We start from the raw sequence: 12172 nt of genomic DNA on the forward strand, positions 1-12172 counted from the left end.
AAAAAGAAGAAAGAAAGAAAGAAAGAAAGAAAGAAAGAAAGAAAGAAAGAAAGAAAGAAAGAAAGATCCCTGCTGAATGTCACCTGCTGCTAGGGAGATGGAAGTGGTTATCTTTGGAAATGGTGACACTTGAGACTGATATTTTAGAAGGCAGAAGGCAGTAATATAGCCAGGCTGCCTTTTCTTTGGTTTTGGTTTTGGTTTTGGTTTTGGTTGGGAGCTGCACTGATTTTGGGTTTTGGTTTGTTTCCTGTATTCGGTAATCTAACGGTATTGTATTTTCTGTTTCTCCCCAAGCTGACATGGATAGCCTTGAAGGTAATGCTACACCCAGTCCTCTCACAGACCATTCCACCAGAGTCACAGACTGCACACCCGTCACCAAACACACATTCTTTGCCAGACCACCTAGCCATACCACATCTATCCTTGGGGACCTGTGAATTTTCTAGTAGACTTGGCTTGGGCTTTGATAGTAGGTAGACATTTTTATGACCAGGTCAGTCCACCAGATCAGTGACTTTGAACCTCGTGAATATTAAGCAAATACCGTATTTCTGTGGTGGGCTTCACGGTGATCCCAAGGATCAGAATATGCTCTATCGTCAGGCCAAAATGACGAGACTCAGAGAAGCTCCGTAGGATGCAGTGTTCTTACCTTAAAGGACTTTTGGTTGGGTGGAAGTGAATGTAAAGCATGTCAGAAGAGATCAGAGTGATTTGCTTTTTGGACATTCTGAGAAGTCAGTTTCCTTCCCTTGTGTTATGGCACAGCTAAGGATGCTAAGGTTCTGAGTAGTTTGTCCCCTTATAATAGTAAGTTGCCTTCTTCATGTGACTTCACTGTGTTAGAAACTTGAGACTGGTTGAGAAGCAGGCCTGGCCACTGGGCTGTGGCTGTGGAGCATGTTGGGTTGAAGGCCTCTGCCACTGGCCTCTAAGCAGCTCACAACTCTGGCAGCCTTCCAAGGTCATTGCATGGCCACTGTGTGGGTCTAATGAGTATTAATCTTTTGCAGGATGAAATGGCTTAAAGGTGTCAGCGTTTCATGATAAGCCTTGTTTTTGGGACTTTGTAGCTCCATTAGAAACTTGGCATGGAGCAAATTAGTTAGAAAGAGGTGCTGACTGCTAGGTGGTGCAGAATGAGAAGAGTCAGGAGACATAGTAAGGGTTAAAGCAATATCAAATTGGATAGCAAATGCTCACCTTAAAACACTGCTTAAATGTTACATTCTAATTGTTTTGGACTCAAGTGTCTTAAATATACTAGAAATCGTCAGAAGAGGCAGAATAAGATGCTGTCTGAGGATGGAAGTGCCGTGCTGCCTGCAGGCTGTCCTGAAAGTGGTTCATTCTATTTTGGAAGACTAGATGGAAGATAGCTGTTGGAGTTTTGGAGTCAGCCCCATCAAAGATGAGAGTAGGAAGGAGGGGTTCTTACCTCCTGAGCTCAGAGGACTTTTGGCTCCCGTTGTTATTGTCCCGTTCCTTCTGTGTCCCCTGCAGTATGCACTTTACAAAAAGATGACCCAGGCGGCCATCCTCATCCAGAGCAAATTCCGAAGTTACTATGAGCAGAAACGGTTCCAGCAGAGCCGGCGAGCTGCAGTGCTGATCCAGAACTTCTACCGGAGTTACAAGAAGTGTGGCAGGAGACGGCCAGCCCGCAGAACAGCAGTCATCGTGCAGCAAAAGCTTAGGTGGGTCACATGCCTGCAGGGCGCGGGGGAAGACCTGCCTGGCATGGTGCAGGGCCTGAGACGCGGCAGCAGCTCTGTCTCCAGCTACTCCAGGTGTTGTGGCTTTGTCTAGCAATACCTGTGTTGTTCTCTCTCTGAGATCCTTTCTGTAACTGCCACATGTTACTTGAATGTCACTGGCTAACTTCAGTATAAGTTAAAATGTGTCAAAACTAAATTTTATACTTAAGGAGGCATCATTCTGCAGTGTTCCGAACTCACTAATTACTTAGAAAGAGTACTTAAAGCTCGGTGACTACATCTGAGAGAGTAGCAGCCTGAAGATTAAAAACAGAAAATAGCCTAAAGAGAGAATCAAGCTCAGACGACTTCATTCCTGCACTGAGGAGGTCTGGCTACTGCCAGAAGGCCTATTTCCACCAAAAGAAAACAACTGGGAGAGACCTGGGTATGGCGGTACACACCTGTAATCCCAAAACTCTAGAGGCTGCGTCGGGGATCATGAGCTAGAGGCCAGCCTAGCCTACACAGCAAACCCCTGTCTTACCCCAGACAAACAGACATATGTTGTAAGAGCATATGGAGGCATCCTCTGGATTTTAATCTTCATATTGCCTCCTTAAAGCTTGGGAGAGGGCCATAGCTCTGTTGGCAGAGTGCTTGCCTAGCGTGCACAAAGCCCTGGGCTCATATCCGACATCACGTAAACTGGTCAAGGTAGCACATGCTTGTAGTCCCCAGCAGTTGGGAGATGAAGGCAGGAAAATCACTGGGGGTTTTGGAGCCGCTGCCTCAGACACAGAAAACAAAGGCATGGGAGAGTCACTGTGGAAGCAGCGTGTGCTTCGCAGTTGGACATGTGACACAAACCATTTAACTGGAAGTCTCCTAGCCTGTAAATCAGAACACTTCTCAGTGTCTGTGCTATAAGCTTTATGGAACCTTTCTTGTGACGATAATGTTTTGGCTTTTTCAGGAGCAGTTTGCTGACCAAAAAGCAGGACCAAGCTGCTCGAAAAATAATGAGGTTTCTACGTCGCTGTCGTCACAGGTACACCAAGTCCTTATCTCTCACTGTGCTCATCAATAGTAACCAAACAGCCCTGACCTTCCTAGCCATTGGCTGGCTCTGTGTAGTGCTAGTGACCTCCAGCAAGCGTGGGGTAAGCACTCCAGTCATACCAGGGTGGTGGAACTCTAGGCACTGCCACTTGGGCTGGAACGATTTGAGAAGGTGTGTGTGTCTGACCATGGAGATCCAAAACCATGTCTTCCTGTTCTGATTTGGGCGTGCATGTAATTTACTTGGACTTAGCTTTTAGTTCAAATTTCTCTTTAACCTCTTTAACTCATATGCCAGTTCGCATTATGGGCTTCACTGTGTGTTTACTCTGCTAATAGACATCCACACAGAAAATCAAGGAGAAAAGAAAAAAGACGCTTAAATGCCATCTAGTGTTTTGCCTGTGGAAGTTCCACTAAGCAGTTGGTGCCCTCTGCTGGACATGTAGAAGATAATACGTATTTCCATTCAGTTGACCACAGAGAGCCAGTCTGATTTGGTCCAAGGTGAGAGCAGGGAACACAGAGGACAGAGCATCTTCTCATGGAGCCATGCTGGAGGAGGCTTTCCTCACATGGGAGCTTTCTTGGTGAAGACTGAGACTTCTGGGGCTGGAGAGGAGCCTCGCTTTCTCTGCGTAGATGAAGTCAGGAGTCTGTAACAGTGGCCGCTGGCCCTGCACTGAGACTCCCCTCCATGTAGTGTATGGTTTCCCAGGCACCAGGAGCTGTGCGTGTGAGAGCGGCAGACTCGAGCTGGCTCCGTGCTGCCTGCTCTCTGCTGTTGAACCATCCCGAAAGCCTTGCGTTCAGTTTCATGTCAGAGCTTTCACTTCAGTTTTTCTTACTCTTAAAGCCATTTAAGTTGCTAATATTTGAAAATACTTTGCCCTTGAGACTTGCTTGAAGTTTAACTGGGAACTTAAACTCTTACTTAAGTCAACACATACACACATCTGTGTGACTGTAGAAAGATGCCAGGCAGTCTCTAGATGGAACACGGGACATCAGGTACATCCCCTGGATGCTGTCTTCCCTGCCTTGGATCAAGGTTTCACCTCCACCACCACCACCATCCTCTCCTACTCCTGCCCCAGGAGCTAGCACATGAAATACCAGTGTGAATAAGCTGACTGAGGAAGTCCTGGCAGGAAAGGGATAGTAAACTATAGAGTGTTCTTCACATAATGAAAGTGATTCTGCATGTTTTCCCAGAGTCCTTCTCCTGTCTCTGCTGTCATGCCTTGTGTTTCAGTTAGCAGTTGTGCGCTCACAACCTGGTAGGACAGCTGAGTTTCTTCAGTTGGTAAAATACCTTGAACTCCCTAGGTTCTTTTTCTTATACCCTCACGTGGTCACTGCCCCCCCTTCTTTTGCCTGTAGAATGAGAGTCCCCAAAAGACTGTCCAGCACAGAGACTGGTAGACTTAACCCCTATGCAGTCACTGCTCTACTTGATGAGGCTGGTTCATCTGCTCCAGACCCTGACGTTGCTCTTGAGGCCATTTCAAGAGCATTTGAAGGTTCAACTGTGCTGTGTTGAGTTCAGATGCACGTGTGAAAAGGAGTATAGACAACGCTACCTGAAACCCTGCACTGAGTTTCCAGTGTGTGTTCCTTCTGAGGGCGTGGTCTGTGTTTACAGTGGGCGAGTTGAATGAGTAAGATATTGAAAATATGATTGCATAAAAGGCTGCTTCCTAACGTAGGCTGGACAGAGGAACCCTGCTCTTACCTCTGAGCTGCTGGGAAGAATTTGCCTAATGTCTCACCTGTCTTGAGTTTCTGCTCTAACCAGTGGGGCTGGCAAGGTCTGCTGTGAAGAGAGCATCAGGTTTGGGGCTGTGTCTGCTCACAGTTTGCAGAAAAATAAAGGCTGTTGCTCTTTTGTTGGCCTTCTGTGGTTCAGATGATAGAAAATTGTACAAGCCAACAGCAGGAGCCTTTGCTATTGGCTGGGAAGTGTGTATTACTCTCCATTTTTGTGTGTTCATTTAGCATTAAGGAGCATGGCGAAGTCCTGGACCTCTCTCCTGAGGGTTATTTTAACTTGTGTTTTCCCTGGATGTGTGCAGACCATTCTGGTTTGCTTAGCACTGCTTTCAGGAGCAGCACTGTCATGGTTGTTGTCTGTTAGAAGCATTACAGTCTATATTAAATAGAAAACTTCGTGGTACCCTCTCAACAAGGTAGGTAGACAGTGGCCTCAGAAATCAGCAGGTGTCCCATTTCTAAGTCATTTGACCCCCCAATGGTTTTTAAAAGCAAGTTGATGGGTTTTCTTCCTGCTCATTTCACATCCCCTGCCATCACCCTTCTCTTCCTTCCCCACTGAAGAAAACACTTGGTAGTCTCTGGTTGACATAAAGCTATTGCTAAGATTTCTGCTGTGACCCTCACATGCTAATAGCTCTCTGGTGTTGTTTTACTGTCTAAAGCCCCCTGGTGGACCATAGGCTGTACAAAAGGGTGAGTTTAGCTGCCTGCTAGCCAGTTTACCCTTATCTTCCATTTTCAATATTTTGCTTTTTGCTTGCTTGCATGGGGCTGCAGCGTAGGTTTGCCAGTAAGTTTCACATCCATTCTGAATGAAAAATACAAACTAACCCTGACTACTAACACTGCTGTTTTATGCAACAGGAGAGCAGTCACTTAAGGTAGAGGTTCATATGCATGAGGAAGTGTGAGGGAGGGACCTTTTGAGACCACTGCCCAGCATGCTCAGACCAGGTGGAGTGCCTTCCACACAGGCCTTCCTGCTTACATGAGGCTGTATTACAAGGAAAATTCAGCAAGTGGTTTTGTAATTATAATACCTGGCTACATCTTTTCCTCAACTTTCATTTTCTCAAAATTTCTTAGGCAAAAAAGCCCATTAGGAAGTACTAGGCTTTTTTTTAAAAAAAATTATTTATAGATACTACTTCCCTGTCGCCCTGGCCCTAGAGTTCAGTTTTTAAATCCCTCTTCCCTTGTGCTGTGAGGAAAGTGAAGCTAGGGCGCTGCCCTTCAGAGCCTGCCTAGGACACTGAGCGTACACAAAAGGCTCGTGGATGTCAGCACTGAACTGCAGTTACCGATGAAAACGTGTGAGCGATCTGAGCTGAGAGATTCGTGTCACATCTGGGAGTGGCTGCTCCAGAAGCGTTTGTGTTTTAAAGACAGTGTCTTCACTAGGTAGGCAGTAGACATTGCCAGTGTTCTCGAGGTCTGAGAATACGATCCCAGTTTGCAGATAGGCACAGGAGCATCGGCAAAGTGCAGCTGAAATGCATTGTAAGGCACAGGAAACCTTCATAAAGCTCACAGCATTGGACTGGAACCTGAGCAAACTCTGGTAACTTTTTCTTATGTAACACTTGAGAGGACGCTAGATCAGTGTTGCATGGAGGTTACCTCTGTCAGCCTCTACAGGCTACTGCCTTGCCAACTTGATATGACAATGAGTTTTTACAAGTTTTTCCTGAGTAGTGACTTATGTGTAGAACAGTTGTGACTGCTTTAAAATCAGAAATAAAACAAGCCAACTATGAATAGCTGCTGAAGGAGAAACTTGGAAACAAAACCAGAAACCCAGCTATGCTGGTAACTTCAGCAGTTTCCACTCTGTTAGACAGTTGTTTGCCATTTGAAAAGAGCATTCAGGTCCCATGTGGTAGAGCCTCTTGGAGATATCTGTGCCTGAAGTAGACGAGGCTCCACCTCATCCACTGCATACACAGATAACATTTGTTTTCATCAGACATGACAGCGACCCCTCCAGGAAGACAGGTGCATGGCCTAGCACTCAGTTTAACTCAGGGGTAGTAGCTTGCATGTTAAATGCGGTTCGTAGAGCCTGCTGAAAGGAACGGACCTTTTATTAGAAGTGGTTGCTTACGCACTTTTGAAGCTTGTTAGTTTCGGGTATGTCAGTGGTGATCATTGTCAAGAGCACATTTTCTAAAGGTGATCTCAGTGCCAACTGGAGTCCCTACTTTAATTTCTCTAGTGCCTGCTGCATTCTGCCATGAACTCGAAGACTCGCACTCATGCATGGGAAGCTGGAATTTCATAACATCCCTCATGTCTCACGCAGTCAGCAGGGAGCTTGAGAGAGAGGAGTCAGGAGGGTTTGAGGGTCCTTCTGGGATGGGACCATTTATCTAGCTCTTTATTGAGAAATGACTTGTCTATGGCTTTGCAGTTGCCAATAAGATCTCCTCTCCCTCTCTCTTCCTCAGGAACCTGCAGTGGCACCCTCCCCCCCCCCCCCCCCCCTCCCAAGGCCCCCCCGGGGCCCCCCCCCCCCCCCCCCGTTTGTAGTCCCCAAGTGGAACTCCTTGGGAGCTGAGCATTCCTTCAGTATACCTGGGATGGCATGTCAAAGAGGATAACATGCTTATTCTGTTAGTTTGTAAAGTACAGAAAATCAGTCAGAGGTTTATGTGTTAAGAAGTAATGGAAATGGACAGTTAAATTTCATGATGCAGTGTGAACCATGCTGTTGACCAAACTCTTACTTAGGTCCACAGCAGAAGGACCGCCACAAAGGTAGGCACCACCATCAGCAGTTTTAGGACACCACGGGCTCGTCCCAGCTGCAGGGTGACCCAAAATTACCTCTGTGTCTGAGAAAGTACCCTTCTAGTGCAGGTCATTTGTGTCTGGCCTTTCACCCAGGCTTACCTCCTGATTTACCCAGTAACTGAAAATGGAGTTACCAACTTAATAAGCTTGTGGGAAGGTTTTTGGCTTGGGGCTTTGTTTTCTTTCTTTCTTCTCTTAGATACATTAGTTTTCTGTTAAGGTTTAAGAAAATTTCCAAAGGTCTATAGGGGAAGTGCCATTTTCCACACGGACTTCTGATGTGTCTCATTTAGTGTTGCCCAGTTTTACAGCCAAACCACTGAGATACATGTTCAGGAAACAACTTGGCCTCAAGGTATTGATATAATTGGCTGAAAATGCATGAGAACACAAAGATACAGATTGGTTTTGCTCTTGTGTTTTGAGGACAGTCCTTTTGTGTCCCTCATAAATGAGGGAGGCCATTCTCGGTATTTCCTAGACAGGTGTCTCCTTTCCCCACAGTCAAGGAGGGCTATGATCCCTGTGGCATTTAATAACCTGTATTTGGAAATGACTGCTTTTCTGCTCGTGTTCAGTAAAGGCGGGTGCAGGTCTCAGTCTCTCTTAGAGGAAGAAGAGGTAACATGTTCAATCACAAATATTTAGGCCACAGGTTTTCCTGTATTTGAGAACCGGGTTTTAAACCCTTTCCTTTTTGCAGCAGGTTGTTACCAGCTTCTGGAAGTTACAAACCAGCATTTGCTTTGCTGTATCCTTTTATCCAAGGGCATTTTCTGACCCCACTTGAAAGGGTACTGCTGTAGAAAGGCCAACAGTTGGTCAAGGGCCCACACACGTGTTAGCTAAATCTTTAGTAAAATAGGCATGAGGTTTGGATTCCAAGTGTCCCTGTGCATTCAAGAAGTCAGAAATGAATGTGGAATAATGTGTCATGAATCTCAAAGTAATTGTGTCTCACTTGCCTCTTTTAGGAAATGAATATTTTTGGAACACAGTGGTGTGTGTTAAATTGCAGACAACATGCTCTCTGTCATTCTTATTGGGCCTCTCTGTCTTTTTTATTTTGCAATCCAAATGAGATTTCTGGAATATGGCAAGATCTCTCTTTTCCTAAATCCCCCACAAGCTGTTGCAGCCCTGAGAGCAACAGGTAACTAACCAGAAAGCAGCATCAGGCTGCCTTGTGGATTTTTGACGGCCAGTACCGTGAGACTCTGCCTGCTGAAAGCCACTGACTCATGAAGCATTTCTCTGGCTGAGCGGCTTTGCCTGACGCTTTTCCCATGGACCATTGTTCGCTAGGGTTTCTGAAGCAGGCCTTTTCCATTTATTCATAAATTCTCACTAGAAATCTGATGGAGTCAACCCTGTGGGCTTCTGCTGGCTTTCAGGGCTTTGCTTTTACATTACTCGAGTCCATTATAATGCAGCTTTCTCTCTGTTTGTAGTTGAGATTGTACTGTCATGGTATCTCAGAGTGTCAATTATTTACAGCCTAGAATGCTCGAGAAAAATCGTGGGTTTTTCTGGTAATGTTAATATTTGAACGATCACAACTCATTGAAAGATCACAACTCAAAGGCTTGATGTCCTGATTTTCTGTACCTCCAAGCTAGTCGAGTACCTTCCAGATTACTGAGAGGAGAGTCAGAAATACGGTCCTGGGCATGGTGAGATGGTTCAGTGGTTACGAACACTTGCTGTTCTTGCAGAAGATGGAAGTTGGGTTCTTGGCATCCACCTGTAGCTCCAGCTCCAGGGGAGAGCATCTACACTTTTGTGCATATGCCCCACATAGACATGCACACATATGCATAATTAAAAATAGAAATGTGGTTTTTATAGCTCTCCTTAAAGGAAACAAACAATGCCTATTGCCCTTATAAGAACCGTAGCTTCTGTCCTGTATTTGTCTGTAGTCTGACATGGAAAACTAGTTTGCCTGTCTTCTGGGTAATGGGATTCAGAAACAAGTACAATTCATTCATAGATAGCTAGATAATGGGCACTTCTTTCTTAGTCCTATATGAGCCTCCTATTTGTAATTCTTTAAGAAAACCCAGACCTCAGCAATCCTTAGCTGCTGTGAGCACAAGGTTGACTAAGTGCCTGCGCTCTAAGTTGTCTGGGCAGTAAACACAAGTTATGCATTTTCAACTAGGAATCTAACTTCACAAATTCAGGTCTATGTTTACCAAGTTCATGTACTGAACCTGCCTAGAGCACAGGAGATACCAAGCAAAATGCTTCAGACATTTGATTTTGGTTTGAGTAAAACAAAAATGAATTATTTTTCTACTGAATTTTTTAGTTTCTGTCATATGAACACATTTATAAGATGAAGTTGTCAGTAACCATTTAGGGCCAGTGATACGGCTCAGTGAGTAGAGGTTCCTGCTGCACTCACTGGAGTTGAATTCTCAGAATTTATGATAGAGGGGAAACATGGACTCCTGAAAGAGCCCTCTGGACTTGGCATGTGCTCGTACCTGCGTGCGCACATGCACTAAAATAAAAATTTAAAGAAACATCTTAAAGAATGCTAAACAGGCATGATAGTTAATATAGAAACACGTATCTCTTGTCGCTCATAGAGAATAAACACATGAGCAAGGAGGAAGACACAGACATGATTGCTAAACTTCACGTCTTTCTGGTTGATAAAGGTTTAGTGATTATCTAGGTCTGTGACTAATAAGGCAATATTGATTTTTTTTTGTAAAAAAAATTTGAAATACTTGAAATTTCCGTTTCTTAGAATTTGTTGAAAAATTCTATTACTTCAGATATCATCCCAAATCAATTTAGAGGTATAAACTTTCTTTGGAGGCAATATAACTTGAATACATGACTTTATCTGCCTGGTATTTGATTTAAAGGAAAACGTAGACACCTATTCCATCTTGTTATCTGTTCAAATGCTGTGAAGCCCCTTTGTGATGTCAGTAGGACAGGTGGCACAGGTCTGTTTCCTGCTGTCTCGGGTGAGTTGGTATCAAAAGGGCATGTCTGTCTAGCATGGCAGGCTGTCTTCTGGGATTACAGGCATATTCTTTATGCATGGTTCAGGGATCCAGAATTGTTACAACGGGGGCATTTTGTATGAGGGTGTTCCCCCCATAACATTGTAATTAAATTCAATACAGCACTTCATGGAGGATGCTATCCTAGAATGGAGAAAACAATCACTTTCAGTTCCATCCAAAGTATAGTATTTCTTCACATTTATTTTTCCTATTAAAGTCTTTTGGAATAAACAACATAGGAGGAATTTTTAAAAACCTGTCTGTTAGAAGCACTGAAGTGGAAGAGAATGGCTTTGAAGTCAAACAGACATGGGCTCAAGTTGCTCTCTGTCATTTATCAGCTACACAAGTTGAGGCAGCCTGCTTGATTCCTATGAATCACGTTCTGCAGTTATAAATTAGAGAGAATGACTTTTAGAATACAGTCACTATAAGGTCACAGGTTTTCAGCAACCTCTGACGACACTGGAGTACGATTAGATTTTCTCCACACTCCCTTTTCTCTAGTTCACCCCTCAGCAGACATTTGTGTAAAGAAAAGTTCTACGGTATTTCACTCCTTTGACATCGTCCCAGTATAGTGTGAGAATTCCATGATGAGATTAACATACCTAAAAACTGGAATGTTCCCAGTTTTCCCATATAGACGTCTGTGTGTGGACACACCCCCTTCTTAGTGGTCTTTGAGAACATCATTAATTCATAATTACTTCAGCATTAATTTAAACTTTTGTGAAAACTTAATTGACATTGGTTCCAAAAGAAGTCGGTGGCGGAGTTGGGGGTGACTGCAAAATCAAATGTGACCAGTTTAACTAGATGAATAGTCTTTACTATGTCTATCCTGATGAACTGGTTATAGATTCTTTGATATGAAGTTGCCTAAAACATTTCACTCTCCTTTTTATTTCACATCGGTGATGAACTCAATGTGTGTAAAGCATTTCTGATGGTTCTAGAAGGGCTGTCTTTATGGGTGGTGCTATCAGATTCTGAAACTAGAAGTCTCAGCAGTGATGCTATGAATGAGTTCTGTGCTAATGCACAGACAAAACGTGATTTTTGACATAGCATGTACATCTTACAGGACTTTGGCAGATGGGTCTGCGTGAGCACAGAACTGCATGTCTGGAAGTGAGGTTGGCATCTGTGCATGCCTTGCATTGTTCCAGCCAAAAGGGATGTTAGTCTAGATGCTGCATGTTTAAAAAATTGAACACCGACCTATAGCATGTTTCAATTTTTAAGAAGCCATTTATCAAGTATGCATGTCCAAAAATAGGGGCCTGTAATCATACACAATTCTATACTGCAACATGATGCCACATCCTAGGATCTAATATACTATGGTATCCTTAACTGTTAAATGAATATTAAGCTGGATGGTGATGGTGCACACCTTTAATCTCATCACTGGGGAGGCAGAGGCAGGTGAACCTCTTGAGTTCAAGGCCAGCCTGGTTACAGAGAGAGTTTCAAGACAGCCAGGGTTACACAGAAAGACCCTGTCTTAAAAAAAAAAAAGTAGCTTTAAGAAAGACGGACAAGATAGGTTGGGGATCACACTCCATTTATAAATAACCCATACTAAGCTAGGTTTGGTATATTAAGTTAAATAAGCAAGTTTTCATATGTAACAGCGATTTAATATAAAGGATAAAGCTTTTCTTCCAAAAGAGTACATCTTCTCTCTCTGAAGAGATCACATCAGGGTTTCACAGTACTAAGAAATGATTCTGCTTCAAGGTTGTAAATATGAAAGTTCTTAAATTTTTTAGAATATATATTCCTTCCCATTCATTTCCAATA

The 12172-nt window shown here is 43.9% G+C and overlaps 1 protein-coding gene across 9 annotated transcripts in view; it reads left to right on the forward strand.

The window, feature by feature from the left end:
- Nucleotides 1–12172, forward strand: part of Camta1 (calmodulin binding transcription activator 1) — an 805451-nt gene that overhangs the window by 788873 nt on the left and 4406 nt on the right. For 3 of the 9 annotated variants that reach the window (XM_026782146.1, XM_026782151.1, XM_026782155.1), the window contains 3 exons: nt 298–318; nt 1510–1703; nt 2680–2754. In XM_026782146.1, the coding sequence (XP_026637947.1) occupies nt 298–318; nt 1510–1703; nt 2680–2754 (290 nt within the window). Of the gene's footprint in view, nt 1–297; nt 319–1509; nt 1704–2679; nt 2755–5203; nt 5235–12172 lie in introns of all 9 variants that reach the window. The other 6 variants (XM_026782147.1, XM_026782152.1, XM_026782149.1 and 3 more) reach the window with 3 other exon arrangements.

This window comes from Microtus ochrogaster, chromosome 10 (genome assembly GCF_000317375.1).
Source record: "Microtus ochrogaster isolate Prairie Vole_2 chromosome 10, MicOch1.0, whole genome shotgun sequence".
Lineage (NCBI taxonomy): Eukaryota > Metazoa > Chordata > Mammalia > Rodentia > Cricetidae > Microtus > Microtus ochrogaster.